At 43.2% G+C, this 18,226-nt stretch overlaps 1 protein-coding gene across 1 annotated transcript; it reads right to left on the bottom strand.

Annotated features, from left to right (window-relative positions):
• Positions 1–1,079: 1,079 nt before the first annotated feature.
• On the bottom strand, positions 1,080–2,821 carry LOC123410461 (mugineic-acid 3-dioxygenase). The gene is made up of 4 exons (XM_045103407.1): positions 2,534–2,821; positions 2,143–2,390; positions 1,727–2,048; positions 1,080–1,606 (listed from the first exon to the last, which is right to left on the bottom strand). Exons 1-4 carry the CDS (start codon positions 2,717–2,719, stop codon positions 1,346–1,348), a joined length of 1,017 nt encoding a protein of 338 aa, XP_044959342.1. The 5' UTR covers positions 2,720–2,821; the 3' UTR covers positions 1,080–1,345.
• Between the last annotated feature and the right edge of the window lie 15,405 nt (positions 2,822–18,226).

Raw genomic sequence — 18,226 nt, forward strand, 5'->3', positions numbered from 1 at the left:
CTCGTTCTATCAATATAAACCTGCAGGCTCTCCTCTGGAGGGTTGAGACGCTTCATCATATTTCACAACAACAACCCTGAACAAATCTGCAAGAATGTCTAAATAAAGTTCCTCATCTCTCCGGCCTTTACAAGTCCTGTTTTGTTACACGTTGTATACAGAAACACATCCAACGAGTTGCACAGTGAGTAGCCCAAAAGTTCCTGAAGCCTGTAACGATATTAACTTTCCTACTTGTACTTTGTTACGCGGTCTTCGTCTACATGACGTGACTCCCTCGGTTCCATCCAGCCACGAGATCGGGGGGTCGCGACTTCCGGTGAAAACCGCGTCGACCTCGGTCATGGAGGACGATGGCGGCGTCTAGGACGTCGTTACCAGCCCATGGCATCGTTGTTGCAGGTCGTGGCACCACACTCGTGATGCTCCGAGGGAAACCTTAGATCTGGATCTACCGGTCGGATGATGATGGCATCTTCGATGTGGATTCCCTCATGAGGGCATCGTTTTGGAGTACGTGCTGGGTGAACGGGACAAGAGGAGGAGCGGTGTTTGTTCTACCGTGAGCCATACGGTGTAGCCCGGCGGCATGGTGCTGCGGTGGTTCGTCGATAGACACGTGTAGGCGGATACATGCAGGATGGTGGCGCTGTCTGGCGCCGTGGTGGCGTCGACGGCAGACCTCGCAAGGATGATGCGTTTGTTCTAGCTCTGGAGAGGGTACGGTGGTAGATGGTGGAGGCGGCCTCTGCGCCGGACCAGTTTGGGATCCAGTCTCAGTGGTGGTTGGGCTGGAGCATCAGACTATAGATGTTAGGATTTGGTGCGATATCTGTTTGGTATTTGGCCTGGATATTCAGCACACCTTCATCAAGGAATAGGAGTAGCAACATGTGTTGCCTAGATGGTGGCTTCAAGCTAACTGATGTATTACGTTGTATGGTCTCTGTGAATAATTAATAAAATGGTTGTATGCATCGTCTAGATGCAGAGGCCGGGGGTATATCCTCCTTTTCTAAAAATAATAATAATAATAATTGTTACGCTCATGCCAAAAAGAAAATGTATGTACGACATGATTGACCACAATCTGTATAGATCATTCCGTGCTTATTATTTAGTTCAAACATACAACTTATTGGTCACATTTGTATTGCTTGGTATCACCAACACGTACGACAGGTACGTACGATCTCATCACATGTCACGACTAAATATCTCGTATCAGCTAGATGTAACTGACACCCGTCGCGACTTGAGAGACATTGGAATAAAACTTGGCATCACTTGGCCTTTCTCGAACGATCGAGGAAGTGATGCAAATCCTCTTTCTCCTGGTTCTGCTTCATATTCCCTTCTGGTTGTTATTGATGTTAATGATCTGATTGATTGAGGAATCCAGATTGACAACGTTGTGCTTGCGCTTGAACTCGCCGACGGTTAGGGTGCGGTAGCGTGGCGGGTTGTCCTCGCTGACGAACTCCTCCGCAGGGCCGACGACGCAGTCGTCTGCCGGCACAATGAACGAGGCCACTGACAGCCGGGGCTCGGCAAAGTTGGTGGCCGCGCGGTGCTCGACAGCCTTCAGATACCCGTTGGTCACGACCTGCATGCATGAATATAGTGTGTATATACGTGCAAAACCAAGAAATGAGCAATCTGAATTATATTATTACTGGATATTCAATACTAGTAATTACACTTAACGACGATGCAAAAAAGTCACCTCGAGCTGTAGGCCGAAGTTGATAACCAAGGAGTTTGGCACGGGCTGGACCTTGATCCAGCCGCCCTTGTAGGCGATCTCGAGGCCAGGAACGGCCCCGGGGAGGAGGACGGTCATAAGGTCCCGGTCACAGTGTGGCGGCAGGCCCAACGTCCTGCTCGGGTTCGGGCTAGGCGGGTAGTAGTTGATATCGACGACCACGCGGCCTCCGCTGATGTCCCCGACAAAGAAGTCTGGCCGGAGTCCCAGTCCCTCGCACAGCAGCCGCAGGATCTCCATGGCCACGCCTCTTGCCAACGAGGTGTAGTTCCCAACAACCTCCCTGCAGATTAGAATCGAAGGCGCAAAGATCAGTTGACATGAAAGCAAGCCATTCGATTCGTCGGCCTAAATGGTTGCAGCTTAATTATTATTACCGGAGCATCTGTGGCTTGTGGGGCCAGTCCTTGGTGTCGCCCGAAGGCAAGGGGTAGAGGAGTTCGAGGACGTCAATCCAGTACTTCTCGCCTAGGGTCTCGAAGGCGGAGCCGCAGAAGAGCTTGTTGCGTTCGCTTCTGTCTTCAGAGAAGAACTCCGCCTTGTCCTCCGCAGGCATATCGAAGAACTCATGGCACACCGCGTACATTTCATGCAGCATCGGCTCGGAGATGCCATGGTTGACCACCTGCATGCAATGCAATACTACCAGTTGGTCGGTCAATTCCGATAATTCAAGCAGGTGGATTGGTTATTTTATTTTAATTTTTTTTTAAAGGTGGGATTTTGTTATTGTTGATGAGATGGATCCATCGAGAGCGAGCAACTAGCCTGGATGAAGCCGTACTCCTTGCCAGAGTCGAGGATGGCTTGGCGGACCTCGTCGCGGCCGCGGGACATGTCGATGATGGGCAGGGAGACATCGGTGGTGGCTGGGTGGAGTCGATCTGCCGGCAATAGGAAGGAGTCTGGAATCGACGACGCGTGCACCGGGGTCAGGTTCATCACCTTCGCCATGGATGATCCAAGAGAGCTAGTTAGCTAGCTAGAGGATGAGAGCAAAGAAGAGTGCGTAGGTGCTTGGATTGGTCGCTCGATCGTGTTATAATCCTCCGGCCAGCCGTGTTTTGTAGTCGTGGGATGCTCTGGGCAGCAAGAAGCATGCTTGATGATAGCATCTCCTATTCCTATTTTGGGTGTCTGATCAAATCATGCGTTTGTTAGTGATTAATAAAATGAGAGCGAGAGTGGGAGTGACAGCGTGAAACTTGCCGTTCAAATCGTCCTCGTCGTCTAGTATGGATTGTTATTATATATACTGTAATATACTAGACGGATGCATGGCCTCTCGGTTGATTATTAGATTATAAAAGTCCAGAATGAGTCGGTTAATCCTTTCCATGTGCTACTTCGGGTAGGTGTGGAGTCCAAGTTAGTCCATGTTGCTTTTGTAATTGGGTCCTAGCTAGCCTGTTTAGGTCAAATTGTCCGGCTAGTTTTGCTAGTCATAGTCCAAGTTATTTATTCATTTTTATCAATGAGGGTCAAAGTTAACTGGCCCGAGACTCCACTGCAATGTATTTGGTGCTCCTTCCGTCACTATTTAGAAGACACGGTTAAATTTACGTGCATTTCCATGATAGACAAGATTATTTAGGGTGCATTTCATTACTCATAGCAGCTAATTATAGTACTCTGTTATACTACTTTATATGTATGCGTAGTGTGACTGCTATTTTTTAGTCCATCTCATAACTAATCAATAACCATCTAGGTTCTAGATAATTTCCAAGCATGCCTTTTAAACCGTGACGGAGAGAATACCTCCGATTGCCCGGGGTGCCCCAACACCTCCTCGTAGGAACCGCCGTCCCACGCGGGAGGGAATCACAAGCCTGTTTTATTGTATTTCTTTTTTCATGTTTTTCTTTTTATTATTTGTGTTCCTTTTTACTATTGAATATTAAACAAAACAAGTATTTTTTAAGACACTATTCAAAAACACATTAAAAATGTTGAATATGTATTTAAAAATGCTTAATAAGTATTAACAAATGTTGAATAAGATTTTATGAAATGTTAATCAAATATTTGAAAAATGTAGTTCCAGTATTTAAAAAATGTCGGCTAAGTATTACAAATGTTGAATAAGTATTTAGAAATAAATAGAAAAATTATTTAAAATTTTTAATTAGTATTAAAATATTGGGCAATTAAATAAGCGTTTGGACATTGTTGAATATATATACAAAAAATGTTGACCTTTTATTAAATAAATGTTTTTAACGTACATGAAAATTCAGATTGAAAAGAAAAACAAACGTAAGAAAAAACAAAAAATAAGAATAAAAAAGGAAACCAAACAAAGAATGGAGAAGAAATATGAAAACCAAAAAAAAGGAGAAGAAAAAAGAAAACCCTGTCAAGAAACAAAAGAAGATAAAAAAACAGAAAAAAACCGTGAAAACCAATGCGAAAAACGGTGAAATGGAGAAACAAACAAAGAAAATCTATGAAAAAACAAGAAAAAACAAAAACGTAAACCTGAAAAACTAAGATGGTCTTAGCCTCCAAAACCGCAGTCCATGATTCCACAGGTCTTCTATTTCAACACGGTTTGCATGAAGATTTATTAAGTACAAAGAAACAGACAGGTCATCTTCAATTTCGTCACCAATCCTGATTTTGCTGAGGTGTTTATCCCCAATCCGGATCAGTACTGGTAAGAAAGAAAGAAGGATAATGCATTATTGATTAAGATTGCATCCTAGATAGTATTTCTTTTAAATGGTTAACAGGTAAATAAAACCATATTTAGATTGCACATATTTCTCTAATCAAATTTCATATATAACATGTTAAATTTCAAGTTGCGGTTTAGAAGATACGAGCAATTTTTTTTAAATGATATGTACTATGAGTTTAATGGCAAAAATATCAGGTTTTTTATTAATTAACATGACAGACTAAGAATACCTATTTCAATTTATTATTAATAATTTAAATGATTAACAAGTAAAATAACATGATATTCAGATTCTACATATTTTCCTAATCAAATTATATATATAACATGTTAAATTTTGAGTTCCAGTTTAGAAGATATGAATATTTGAGAAAAACATTTGATATATACTGCAGATTTAATGTTAAAAATAACGGGTGGCTTATATAAAATAGCATGACGGACTAAGAATACATATTTACTCTATTAGTAGCTATAGATTTTTTTTCACCTGTTTGTTTCCATTATTTCTTTCTTTTTTACTATTGAATATTAAACAAGCAAGTGTTTTTAAAAACACTATTAAAAAAATTGAAAAATGTTGAATAACTATCTAATAAAGTTGAATAAGTATTAAAAATGTTGAATAAGAATTTATAAAATATTTAAAAAGTAAGTAATATGTTGAATAAGTATTTAAAATGTTTATTAAGTATTCGAAAACTGTTGGCTAAGTATTAAAAATGTTGAATGAGTATTTCAAAATGTACAAATGGTATTTAAAAATGCTGAATAATTACTAAAATATTGAGCAATTCAATAAGCGTTTGGACATTGTTGAATGTATATACAAAAAATGTTGATCTCTTATTAAAGAAATGTTTTTGGTGTATACGAAAATTCAGATTGAAAAACAAATGAAAATGAGAAAAAAAAGAATAAAAAGAAAATCAAACAAAGAATGGAGAAGAAATAAGAAACCAAAAAAAACAAAAAAAACCTGTCAAGAATCAAAAACAAAAAATAAAAAACCGTGAAAAGCATGGGAAAATGGTGAAATGGAAAAACAAACAAAGATAATCGGTAAAAAAAACCCTAAAAACAGACACATAAACCTGAAAAGATAGTGGATATCCGGCTTTTCTACTTCATCTAGTATTAGTAGTACAACCAAGCAACCAAGAGAGGTTGGGATCAAAACCCACATACGACATTTCTTCCTCTCCTTTATTTCATTTAATTACACTAACAAGCCGGCCCGTTAGCGTAGACCTTGTTGCGACAAATCCCGTACGTCTTGTTTAAAGCGAGAAACAGTCGCCGCGTTGTTGCCCGCTTTCAGCACCTGGGAACAACCGGTGCTCACAGTCGCGTATGGATGGGCCGGCCCGTTACGTAGACCTCAACGTGAGAAATCGTATGTCTCACTTAAAGCAATAAATAGTCGCCATGCTATTGCGTGCCTTCAGTGCCGGGGAGCAACAGACGCTCACAGCCACATCTGTGTTTTCCGGCCCAAGAACAAACAGAGCATAAAACAAATACCGTAAAAAATAGTTATCGGCAGACATAGTGTTTATGCACCTACAACTGGGTTTTTTTTTTGGTTGTCTGCTAGCAAAATCGCCATTGCCTGGGATACTAACAAAACTACATCGCAACTAGAAAGAAAAGGAGGTTCGTTGCTTGTTCGGTGCGGTATAGTAAATCTTATTCTTCTTTTCCCTACTCCCCTTTCGCTTTTGAACCTTCTTTTTTCTTTGCCTTATTCTTAACATCCACGCTATAGTGTTATTTTCAACAAGAGATCTTCTAGCCTATCTATTTTCGATTAAAAAAAATAGCATGCTATATTGCTGCTAATAGCACACTATAGCGTGTAAAAAATCGTCTAGCTAAATTGATCATATAATGTCTCATCAATAGCATACTATAACGCATTAAAGGCTGCTAATAGCATATTTTTAAATACAGCCCTATTTTGTATAGCATATTATTCTTTTTCTTGTTATTCTCTACTACAACTGAAACTCGTTGTTCAGCCACCAAACCGCGGGCCAATCAAATTCAGAACGTTCGGTGATGGATTCCAAACAGTAGACATGTAGAAGAGCGGCAACGGCAGCATTGTGTTACCGGGAGAACAGATGAACATCGCTATGGATCAATATGGACAAAAATATATGAGTGTGTTTGGTAGCCCGCATTAGGCAAAATCAGGCCCACGTGGGTGAAATTGACATATTTGGTTGCCTAGCCTACATCTGCTTTTCGGTGAATACGAAACTTAAAGCACCCCGGGGCTACCCGTAAGAATGGACGAATTGGTGACTTTTGGCGAGCTCCGCTCGTTCCTGCCATGTGTGCCCCTTTGCTGCACGCCTCGGAAAGCACGGGAGACGGATGAGAAGTCTCATAACTCCTCTCCCTCTTTCGTGTCAGCGCCCACTATCCATTCGCAATGCTTGTTGGAAATATGCCCTAGAGGCAATAATAAAAGTAATAATTATTATTATATATTCTTGTTCAAGATAATCGTTTATTATTCATCCTAGAATTTTATTGACTGGAAACTTAAATACATGTGTGAATATATAGACAACACATTGTCCCTACTAAGCCTCTGATGGACTAGCTCGTTGATCAAAGATGGTCAAGGTTTCCTGACCACAGACATGAGTTGTCATTTGATAACGGGATCACATCATTAGGATAATGATGTGATGGACAAGACCCAAACTATAAACATAGCATATGATCGTGTTAGTTTACTGCTACTGTTTTCTGCATGTCAAGTATTTGTTTCTATGACTATGAGATCCTACAACTCCCGGGCACCGGAAGAATGCCTTGTGTGTATCAAACAATGCAACGTAAATGGGTGACTATAAAGGTGCTCTACAGGTATCTGCGAGGGTGTCTGTTTGGTTGGCGTGAATCGAGAATGAGATTTGTCTCTCCGTATGACGAAGAGGTATCTCTGGGCCCACTCGGTAATACAACACCATAATGAGCTTGCAAGCAATGTGACTAAGGAGTTGGTCACGGGATCTTGTATTACGGAACGAGTAAAGATACTTGCCGGTAAGGAGATTGAGCTAGGTATGGAGATACCGACGATCGAATCTCGGGCAAGTAACATATCGATGGACAAAGTGAACAACATACGGGATTGATTGAATCCTTGACATTGAGGTTTGACCGATGAAAGATCTTCGTAGAATATGTAGGAACCAATATGGACATCCAGGTCCCGCTATTGGTTATTAAACGGTTAGTGTCTCGGTCATGTTTGCATAGTTCTCGAACCCGCAGGGTCTACACACTTAAGGTTCGGTGACGATATAAGCATAATTGAGTCATAGTGTTGGTGACCGAAGGTTGTTTGGAGTCCAGGATGAGATCCCGGACATGACAAGGAACTCTGGAATAGCCCGGAGGTGAAGATTGATATATAGGATGAAGGTCATCAGAGTCCGGAAGTGTTCCGAGGTGTACCGAGGGAATCACGGAGTGCCGAAAGGGGTTTCGGGAGGCCTCGGCAATTGTTGGGGGGCTAATGGGCCAAGGAGAGGGGGCACCGCAGCCCACCAGGGGCTGGGCGCAGCCCCTCTCCCCAATTCACTTAGGCCGAAGGGGGTGGGCCTCCTTGGGTACCGCCAGTACAACTTGTGCGGCAAGGCACCCAAGTGGGGGGGCACCCTAACCCTAGCCGCCGCCTGCCCCCTCCCTTGGTCGTCGGCCCCTTGGGGGTAACCCTAGGGCGCCCTCTGATACGTCTCAAACGTATCTATAATTTTTTATGGATTCACGATGTTATCTTGTCAACTTTGGATGTTTTGTTTACCTTTTATATCTTTTTTTGAGACTAACTTATTAACTCAGTGCTAAGTGCGAGTTCCTGTTTTTTTTCTGCGTTTTTGACTCTTTTCAGATCTGATTTTGGAACGGAGTCCAAACGGAATAAAATCCCCAAAATGGTTTTTTCCAGAACGGAAGAAGATTAGGAGGCTTGAGGGCCAAGCAAGTGGGCCCACGGGGAGCCCACAAGCCATGTTGCCGCGGCCAGGGGGGAGGCCGCGGCAACCAAGCTTGTGGCCTCCCTGGCGCTCCCCTGCCCTAGGTATTTGGCCTATATATTCCCTAAAAATCCAGAAAAAAATCAGGGCATCCACGAAAACACTTTTCCGCCGCGGCAAGCTTCCGTTTCCACGAGATCTCATCTGGAGACCCTTCCCGGTGCCCTGTCGGAGGGGACTTTGGAGTTGGAGGGCTTCTTCATCAACATCATCGCCCCTACAATGACCCGTGAGTAGTTCACTTCAGACCTACGGGTCTGTAGTTAGTAGCTAGATGGCGTCTTCTCTCTCTTGGATCTTCAATACAAAGTTCTCCATGATCTTCATGGAGATCTATCCGATGTAATCCTCTTTGGTGGTGTGTTTTTCGAGATCCGATGAATTGTGGATTTGTGATCAGATTATCTATGATATATATTTGAGTCTTTGTTGGTTTCTTATATGCATGATTTGATATCCTTGTAAGTATCTCCGAGTCTTGGGTTTTGTTTGGCCAACTAGATCTATGATTCTTGCAATGGGAGAAGTTCTTGGTTTTTGGTTCTTACCGTGTGGTGACCTTTCCCAGTGATAGTAGGGGCAGCAAGGCACACATCGTGTAGTTGCCATCAAGGGTAACAAGGTGGGATTTGTCGTAGATATGAGATTGTCCATCTACATCATGTCATCTTGCTTAAGGTGTTACTCTGTTCTTTTGGACTTAATACACTAGATGCATCTGGATAGCGGTCGACGTGTGGAGTAATAGTAGTAGATGCAGAAAGTATCGGTCTACTTGTTTTGGACGTGATGCCTATAGATATAATCATTGCCATAGATGACGTCATGACTTTGCGCGGTTCTATCAATTGCTCGACAGTAATTCGTTCACCCACCGTCTACTTGCTTTCATGAGAGAAGCCACTAGTAAACACTACGGCCCCCGGGTCTATTCACACCTATCGTTTACACCTCCGCTTTTACTTTGCTTTGTTACTTTGTTGCTTTCAATTCTCACTTGGCAAACAATCTATAAGGGATTGACAACCCCTTCATAGCGTTGGGAGCAAGCTTTTTGTGTTTGTGCAGGCACTTGTGATACTCCTTCACTGGATCGATACCTTGGTTCTCAAAACTAAGGGAAATACTTACCACCGCTGTGCTACATCACCCTTTCCGCTTCGAGGGAACACCAACACAAGGCTCCAAGGCCACGGGGAAATCCTTTGCATATTTGCCTAGGAAGTCCCTAAAGGCGTAGTCGTAGCAGAAGGATTCCTGGTGACGTTGCTGAGGAGAATCAAGACAAGAACAGTCTCCCGTCAGCACGTGTTTCTGGCGCCGTTGGAAGGTCTTTTGTTGCATCAGCACCCTCCCCTCTCCATTCCTCCTATATATAGAGAGGTAGAGAAGGGGCAGCCACACGACAATCTTGCCGCGTTGATGCCCCTCCTCTCCCTTGCAGTTTCTCTCCTCCATAACCCCACGGCAAAGACATGCCGAGCTGTCACCACGAACACCTCACCAGGTCGTCGTGCTGTCGGAGGACTCAGGCTGCTACTTTACCATCGCTCACTGGATCGAGGAGGTGAAGGTGTCACCAAGTTGTACGTGTGTTGAAAGCGGAGGTACCGTCTCTTCGGCACTTGATCGGTAGATCGCGGGACGGTTCGTGAATTGTTCACGAAGACGTACCACTACATCAACCGCGTTCTTGAATGCTTCCTCTTAGCAATCTACAGAAGTATGTAGATGCACTATCCCCTCTCGTATATGTTGATCTGCATAGATTGATCTTGATGAGCATAGGAAAAACTTTTGTTTCCCATGCAACGTTCCCCAACAGTGGCATCATAGGCAAGGTCTATGCGTAGATGGCATCTCGACTAGAACACAAAGGAGTTTGTGGGCGTTCATATTCATATTGCTTCCCTCCTTTGTCTTTTCCTGATTCCGCAGTATTGTTGGATGAAGCGGCCCGGACCAACTTTACTCGTCCACGTACGAGAGACCGGTTCCATCGACTCACATGCAACTTGTTGCATTAAGATGGCTGGCGGGTGTGTGTCTCTCTGATACGTCTCCAACGTATCTACTTTTCCAAACTCTTTTGCCCTTGTTTTGGACTATAATTTGCATGATTTGAATGGAACTAACCTGGACTGACGCTGTTTTCAGCAGAATTGCCTTGGTGTTATTTTTGTGCAGAAATCAAAGTTCTCCAAACGTCCTGAAAATTTACGGGGAGCAGTTTTGGAAAATATCAAAAATATCTACGCCAAGTTCCACCTCAGAGGGTGGGCCAGTGGGCCACAAGCCCCTGCTCCGCCACCACCCCCTGGTGGCGGTGGGCAGGCTTGTGGGGCCCACAGACACCTGCCGCCCCCAACTCCAGCTCTATAAGTTGTCTTTCGTCCCAGAAAAAATAAAAAGAGAAGTTTTCGTCGCGTTTTCGATACGGAGGCGCCGCCACCACCTGTTCTTCATCTGGAGGGAAGATCTGGAGTCCGTCTTGGGCTCCTGAGAGGGTAAATCGTCGCCATCGTCATCATCAACCTTCTTCCCTCTCCAATTCCATGAAGCTCTTCGTCGTTCGTGAGTAATCTATTCGTAGGCTCGCTGGGCGGTGATGAGTAGGATGAGATCTATCATGTAATCTAGTTAGTTTTGATGGGGATTGATCCCTAGTATCCACTATGTTCTGAGATTTGATGTTGCTCCTACTTTGCCATGCTTAATGCTTGTCACTAGGGCCCGAGTGCCATGATTTCAGATCTGAAATTATTATGTTGTCACCAATATATGTGTGTTTTAGATCTGATCTTGCAAGTTGTAGTTACCTACTACTCCCTCCGTCCGGAAATACTTGTCCTAGAAATGAATATAATGGATGTATCTATAACTAAAATAAGTCTAGATACATTCATCTCTAGGACAAGTATTTCCGGACGGAGGGAGTATGTGTTATGATCCGGCAACCCCGAAGTGACAATAACTGGAACCACTCCCGGTGATGATCATAGTTTGAGGAGTTCATGTGTTCACCAAGTGCTAATGCGTTGGTCCGGTTCTTTATTAAAAGGAGAACCTTAATATCCCGTAGTTTCCTTTTGGACCCCGCTGCCACGGGAGGGATGGACAATAGATGTCATGCAAGTTCTTTTTCCTAAGCACGTATGACGACACACGGAATGCATGCCTACATCACATTGACGAATGGGAGCTAGCCACATATCTCTCCGTGTTATAGCCGTTGCATGATGAATATCATCCAAACAAATCACCGACCATTGCCTACGAGTTTGTCCTACTGCTGTTACTTGTCTTGCTCTGCTACTGCTACTACTGTTGCTACTGCTGTTACTTGTCTTGCTCTACTGCTGCTACTACTGTTGCTACTACTGTCGCTCGCTACTGTTGCTACTTGCTATTGTTGTCACTACTGCTGTTCCTTGCCACTGCTATTGCTCGTTACACTGTCGTTACTCGCTACTTTGTTGTTACTACTATGCTTGCAGATACTAATCTTTCAGGTGTGGTTGAATCTGACAAATTTAGCTGCTAATACTTGAGAGTATACTCTCACCTCCTGACTGGCTTACCTACAAAATTGGGTCGAATACTCTACCCTCGAAATCTGCTGCGAACCCACGCGCTGGTGGGCCATCAACAACATTCTTCCAGTTTCATTGCCGGGGAGTGCTAGCAGCATTCTTCTGGTGTCGTTGCAGGAGAAGGTTCGTTGTCATAAGCATTCGTCTATCTAACACTAGAGATTGCAGGATCAACACTTTTTTGGAGCCATTGCCAGGGAAGCATAGCTGACGCCAGCATTTTTCTCGCGCCGTTGTTGGGGAGGTATTGCTATATTCTCTGAGTCACTTGGGATTTATATCTACTGATCACTATGAAGAATCTGAAGGATCCGAAGACCAAAGTCTTGCCCTCAACTACGAGAGGAGGTAAGGAATTGCCATCTAGCTCTGCACTTGATTCACCTTCAGTTATGAGTAAGTTTGCGACTTCACCTCCTGCTAGAAATCTTGATATGTCACATGTGCTTGATGATGCTTGTGATACTACTGCTAGAGATTCTATGCTTGATACTACTGTTAGAGATGCTATGCTTGATACTACTGATAGAGATACTATGCTTGATACTATGCCTGATACTGCTAGAGATGTTATGCTTGATACTATGCCTGATACTGCTAGAGATGCTACGCTTGATACTGCTTTGCCTGATGATGCTAGAGATACTATTTTTCCTGATGATGCTATGCTTGATACTGCTAGAGATACTCCTTTGCCTGATGTTCCACTAGGAGTGTTCCTTGATGCTCATATTGCTAGAGTTACTGCCAATGCTCGTGATGCTTCTGAAATTGCCGATGCTATTGAGATAGAACCTGCTTTTGCGCCTGCTAGATCTAGCTCTCCTAGATATGAATTGCCTGATATACCTGAGGGTTATGTTATGGAGGGAGAGATAGCTGAGGATTTTCTTGCGTGTAAGGATGCCTATGACGCTGAGAAATTAATTCTCAAGTGGAAGGAAAAATCTCGGGAAGTTAGGATGAAAAATGATCCGAAGTTTGCCACTTCGCCTATCTTTGTCACCGATAAGGATTATGAATTCTCTCTCGACCCTGAGATAATATCTCTAGTCGAATCTGATCCTTTTCACGGTTATGAGTCCGAGACGGTCATAGCCCATCTTGCCAAACTATCCGAAATAGCCAACCTTTTCACTAATGAGGAGAAGATCCGCCAGTACTATATCCTTAAGTTGTTTCCTTTCTCTCTAAAGGATGACGCTAAAGCCTGGTTCACCTCTCTTGCTCTTGGATGTGTGCGTAGTCCCCAGGAGATGGTCTATTACTTCTGTGAGAAATATTTCCCTGCTCATAAGAAGCAAGCTGCCTTGCAGTAAATATACAACTTTGCTCAACTCCAAGAAGAGAGTCTTCCACAAGCTTGGGGGAGGCTCGTCCAGCTACAGAATGCTTTGCCTGATCACCCTCTCAAGAAGAACGAGATATTTGATATCCTCTATAACGGACTTACCGATGCCTCTAGAGACCACCTAGATAGTTGTGCCGGTTGTGTTTTTAGGGAACAAACTGTAGAACAAGCTTAGACTCTACTGAATAACCTCTTGATCAACGATAATGCTTGGACTATTCCCGAACCACCTCCTAAGCCAACTCCTAAGAAAAGAGGTATTCTATTCCTCAGTCCCGAAGATATGCAAGAAGCCAAGAAATCTATGCAAGAGAAAGGCATTAAATCTGAAGATGTCAAAAATCTACCACCTATCGAAGAGATCCACGGTCGCGATAACCCGATACAGGTAGTAGAAGTGAATTCTCTGGGTAGGTTTGACGAGAGTGATATTCCTTTTGATAAACCTGCTATCCTATGCTTTGATGAATTTGACAACTTTGTTGCCAAACAACAGAGTTTCAATGATTATGTTAGCAGACATTTGGAACAAAGTACTCGTATGCTTAGCCATTTAAGTGCTTGTGTAGACAGAAATGTCAATGCTCTGAAGCTTCTGAGTAAACATGCCTCTATGATTACTACTCAAGTAGAACAAGTACTTAAAGCTCAGAATGACCTGCTCAATGAATTAAATGACAACTGTGTTAGAATCATTACTAGAGGAGGAAAAATGACTCAGGAACTTTTGTATCCTGAAGGTCATCCTAAGAGAATTGATCAAGATTCTCAAGGAATCAATGCTGATACACCTCGACATCCTAAGGAGAAGAAGAAGGATGATAGAAACCTGCATGCGAGTTCACCAAATACTGTCACACCTGAAGAACCTAATGATATTTCTGCGTCTGATGCAGAAACACAATCTGGTGATGAACATGAACCTGGTGACAATGTGGACAGTGATGTTCATAATAATGCTCAACCTAGCCATGATGAGGATGTGGAGATTGAACCTACAGTTAATCCTGATAATCCACATCCTAAGAGATACGACAAGAATGACTTTACTGCTAGGAAGCATGGTAAAGAAAGAGAGCCATGGGTTCAGAGACCTATGCCCTTTCCTCCTAAGCCATCCAAGAAAAAGGATGATAAGGACTTTGAGCGCTTCGTTGAGATGATAAGACCCGTCTTTCTGCAGATGCGGTTAACTGATATGCTCAAGATATCTCTGTATGCCAAGTACATGAAAGATATCGTGACTAATAAACGGAAGATACCAGATCTTGAGATCTCCACCATGCTTGCCAATTATACTTTCAAAGGTGGAACTCCTAAGAAACTTGGTGATCCCGGAGTGCCCACTATAACTTGCTCCATTAAAGGAAACTACATAAGAACTGCCTTATGTGACCTTGGAGCCGGTGTTAGTGTTATGCCGCTCGCTCTTTATCGTAGACTTGAATTGGATAAGTTAACACCCAATGAAATTTCTCTGCAAATGGCCGACAAATCAACTACTTTCCCTATCGGCATTTGCGAGGATGTGCATGTTGTGGTTGCTAATACCACTATCTTAACAGACTTTGTTATCTTGGATATTCCCGAGGATGATGCCATGGCTATTATCCTCGAAAGACCCTTTTTAAACACTGCAGGGACTGTTATAGATTGCAACAAAGGCAATGTCACTTTCCATGTCAATGGTAATGAGCAGACAGTGCACTTTCCAAAGAAACGATATCTAGTACATTGCATCAATGCTATCGAAAAGACTTCATCGATTCTCATTGGGAGCTTTGAATGCCCTATTCCTCGTGTCAAGATGAAGTATGATTTGCTTGTTGGGGAGATTCATATCCCCATTGAGGTGACTTAGTGGCTATTCGAAAATTCTTTGTTCTCTCTTGCAATTCGAGAAGGTTTTGTCATAAGGACTTGATCAATCCCATTGACGGATTTCTTCCGATGACCATGAAACGGATGAATCAGAGAGTCACATACCTCTGTTTTGAGTCTTCCTTTTCTGTTGCTTAGAAGAAAAATGATGGAATTAGTTTAGCTTTTCCTGTTTTCTATTTTAGCGTTCCGGAGAAAAATACCTCGAAAATAAAAGTTCTCCGATGGTCCTAAAAATTTCTGGGCCTGAGAGCTGGTCAGGGGGCCTGACCAGTGGGCCACAAGCCCCCCCCCCCACCGCCCCCTACCCCCCTGGTGGCGGGGTGCAAGCTTGTGGGGCCCACAAGCATCCCCTCCACTCACTCCAGCTCTCCGCCTCTTCTTCCACCTCCAGAAAAAATTGTTTCGCAACTCAAACACGTGTTCTTGCTCTTTTGGCTGTGATTTTCGATCTCCTTGCTCAAAGCACCATTCTCCGAACCGTTTTGGGGGAATTGTTTCGCAACTCCTTGGTAAGTGACTCCTCCATTGGTCCAATTAGTTTTTGCTCTAGTGCTTTATCCTTCGCGAATTCTTGCTACCTTGGTGACCCTGTTCTTGAGCTATAAATGTTGATTTTAGCTGGTTCCAAGTAGTTTTAGCGCGTGATACGGTCTCTAGGCACTAGTAGGAGTAGTTGCTACAAGTTGGATTGATCCTTGTTCACTTTTCTTTCGAAGTCTCTAAAAATTTCGGAATTTTTCAGAGCTAGAAAAAGGAAAAGATGAGGAGGTTCTTGAGAGGCTCTTTCAAGCCGTAACCCCAAGGAGGACGAGAAGAATCACCCCAAGTACATAGTCCCTCGAGTCACAGAAGTTCGAGCGTGCGAGTGGCCAAGTGATGAATTTTTGCGTGCCGCCGGACTTTATGAAGACTTTTATTACTTGGTGGAGAACGCAGGTCTTATTGCGTTTGTTGAAGATAAGTGCCCACAATATCTCCTCCTCACCGATATTTTCATTCAAAGCTTCAACTTTTATCCGAGGAAGAATCCTCCCATGGTAGAGTTCATGATATACGATGTCCCCCAGTGCATGACGCTACAGGATTTTTGCAATGTATGCAAATTACCTTATGTTGGGGATATCAGTGACCCTCGTCCACGAGACTTGAAAGATTTCATTGGTTCTATTGTTGTTGGATAGGAAAGAGGAGTGTCTCGCGCTAGAATTGCTAGCATACATTTTCCTGTGCTTCGGTACTTCTCACTATTTGTGGGGAAATGTTTGATTGGCCGAGGGGTGGCTGGATCACTTAGTTCTCCAGACCTTGCGGTTTTGCGCGAAGGCCTTTATAACGATAAGACTTATAGCTTGGGCACTATAGTAGCTCAACAGTTGAACCTAAACCGTTCTAAAGGAGTCGTCTATGGAGGTATCTATGCTACCCGTCTTGCCAGACACTTTGAGATACCCATTAGACTGGGAGAGGAAGGAGAGATGCTTCTCCCTGAGAGATATCTGCATTATGATAGCATGGTTCACCATGATTTTCTGGATAGAGATGCTAGTAGACGGATGATTTATAACCTGGTGTTTAGTTAGGGTACTCGAGAGACTATTACTTTGCCTGCTCCTTCTTTGTTCGATCTTCATGCAGGCAGGTACACTATTATGCCCGCGGACATCTACGCATATTGGGGCTTGGCTCAACCACAGGCGCCCGTGTCCGAGCCGCGAGTCGAGTACCAGACGCCAGTTTATCAGTGGGAGCCAGAGGAGCTCACACAGCAGTGGCATCCACAGTCTGCTCCAGAGTATCCCGGAGCTGGTTATTTCCCACCATGGGAGTAGACCAAGCTAGGCCAAAAGCCTAATCTTGGGGGAGTACGTGTTCTCACCGACTTTACATTGATGCTTATGTTTTCACTTTGTTAACCGGTGTTTACACTCTGCCACTGTACTATCCATGCTAGTTTCTTTTTGTTTTTTTGTTTTCTTGTTTTGTGTCCTTTTGAGAAAACCCAAAAAGATTTTTCTTTCTTCTTTTGCTTGTTGGGAGCTTTCCCATGTAAATAGTTTCTTTTTCTTTGTGTCAAGGTAGAAGATATTGGTTACAATGCTTAGTGGTTCTTACATGCTTACCTGTTCAGCTTTCAAAGAGCCATATTATTTTGTCTTCTCCTTTGTGTTTGCCTGCAGATTCAGCTTAGTCCAATGCGCTTATTATCGTTTTCATCTTTCGATCGTGCAAATGAAAGGAAACAATGATGATATATGATGGAGTGACTGAGACTGAAAAGCTGGTATGAACTCTATCTATTTTGTTTTTGTAAATATGACTAGCTTGTCGACCCAGATTTAGCTTTGTTGTGAGAGAACCATGTTTGCAATGACAACTTAGAGATCATAGTTTCTGATGCCATGCTTATTTAGCTGAGAGATTATAATGGTTTGTCTTGATTGCCAACATAGATTTTGAGATGACTATGATGTAGTATGATAGGATGGTATTCCCCTTTGAATGTTTCAAGTGGCTTGACTTGGCACATGTTCATGCATGTAGTTGAAACAAAATCAACATTGCCTCTATGATGTTCATGTTCATGGTGATTTATATCCTGTTCATGCTTGCCTTTAATGTTAGTCAAACTCATTGCATCTTGATGACTGTTGTCGCTCTCTAGTTGGTCACTTCCGAGTCTTTTGCTAGCCTTCACTTGTACTAAGCGGGAATGCTGCTTGTGCATTCACTTCCATAAACCCAAAAGTTTTTCCATGAGAGTCCACCATACCTACCTATTTGCGGTATCTACCTGCCGTTCCAAGTAAATTTGCATGTGCCATTCCCTAAACCTTCAAGAAATAATCTGTTTTGCATGCCCGAACCGCTCATGTGGTGACAGAGGGCTATTGG

Source organism: Hordeum vulgare, chromosome 7H (genome assembly GCF_904849725.1).
Source record: "Hordeum vulgare subsp. vulgare chromosome 7H, MorexV3_pseudomolecules_assembly, whole genome shotgun sequence".
NCBI classification, from domain to species: domain Eukaryota; kingdom Viridiplantae; phylum Streptophyta; class Magnoliopsida; order Poales; family Poaceae; genus Hordeum; species Hordeum vulgare.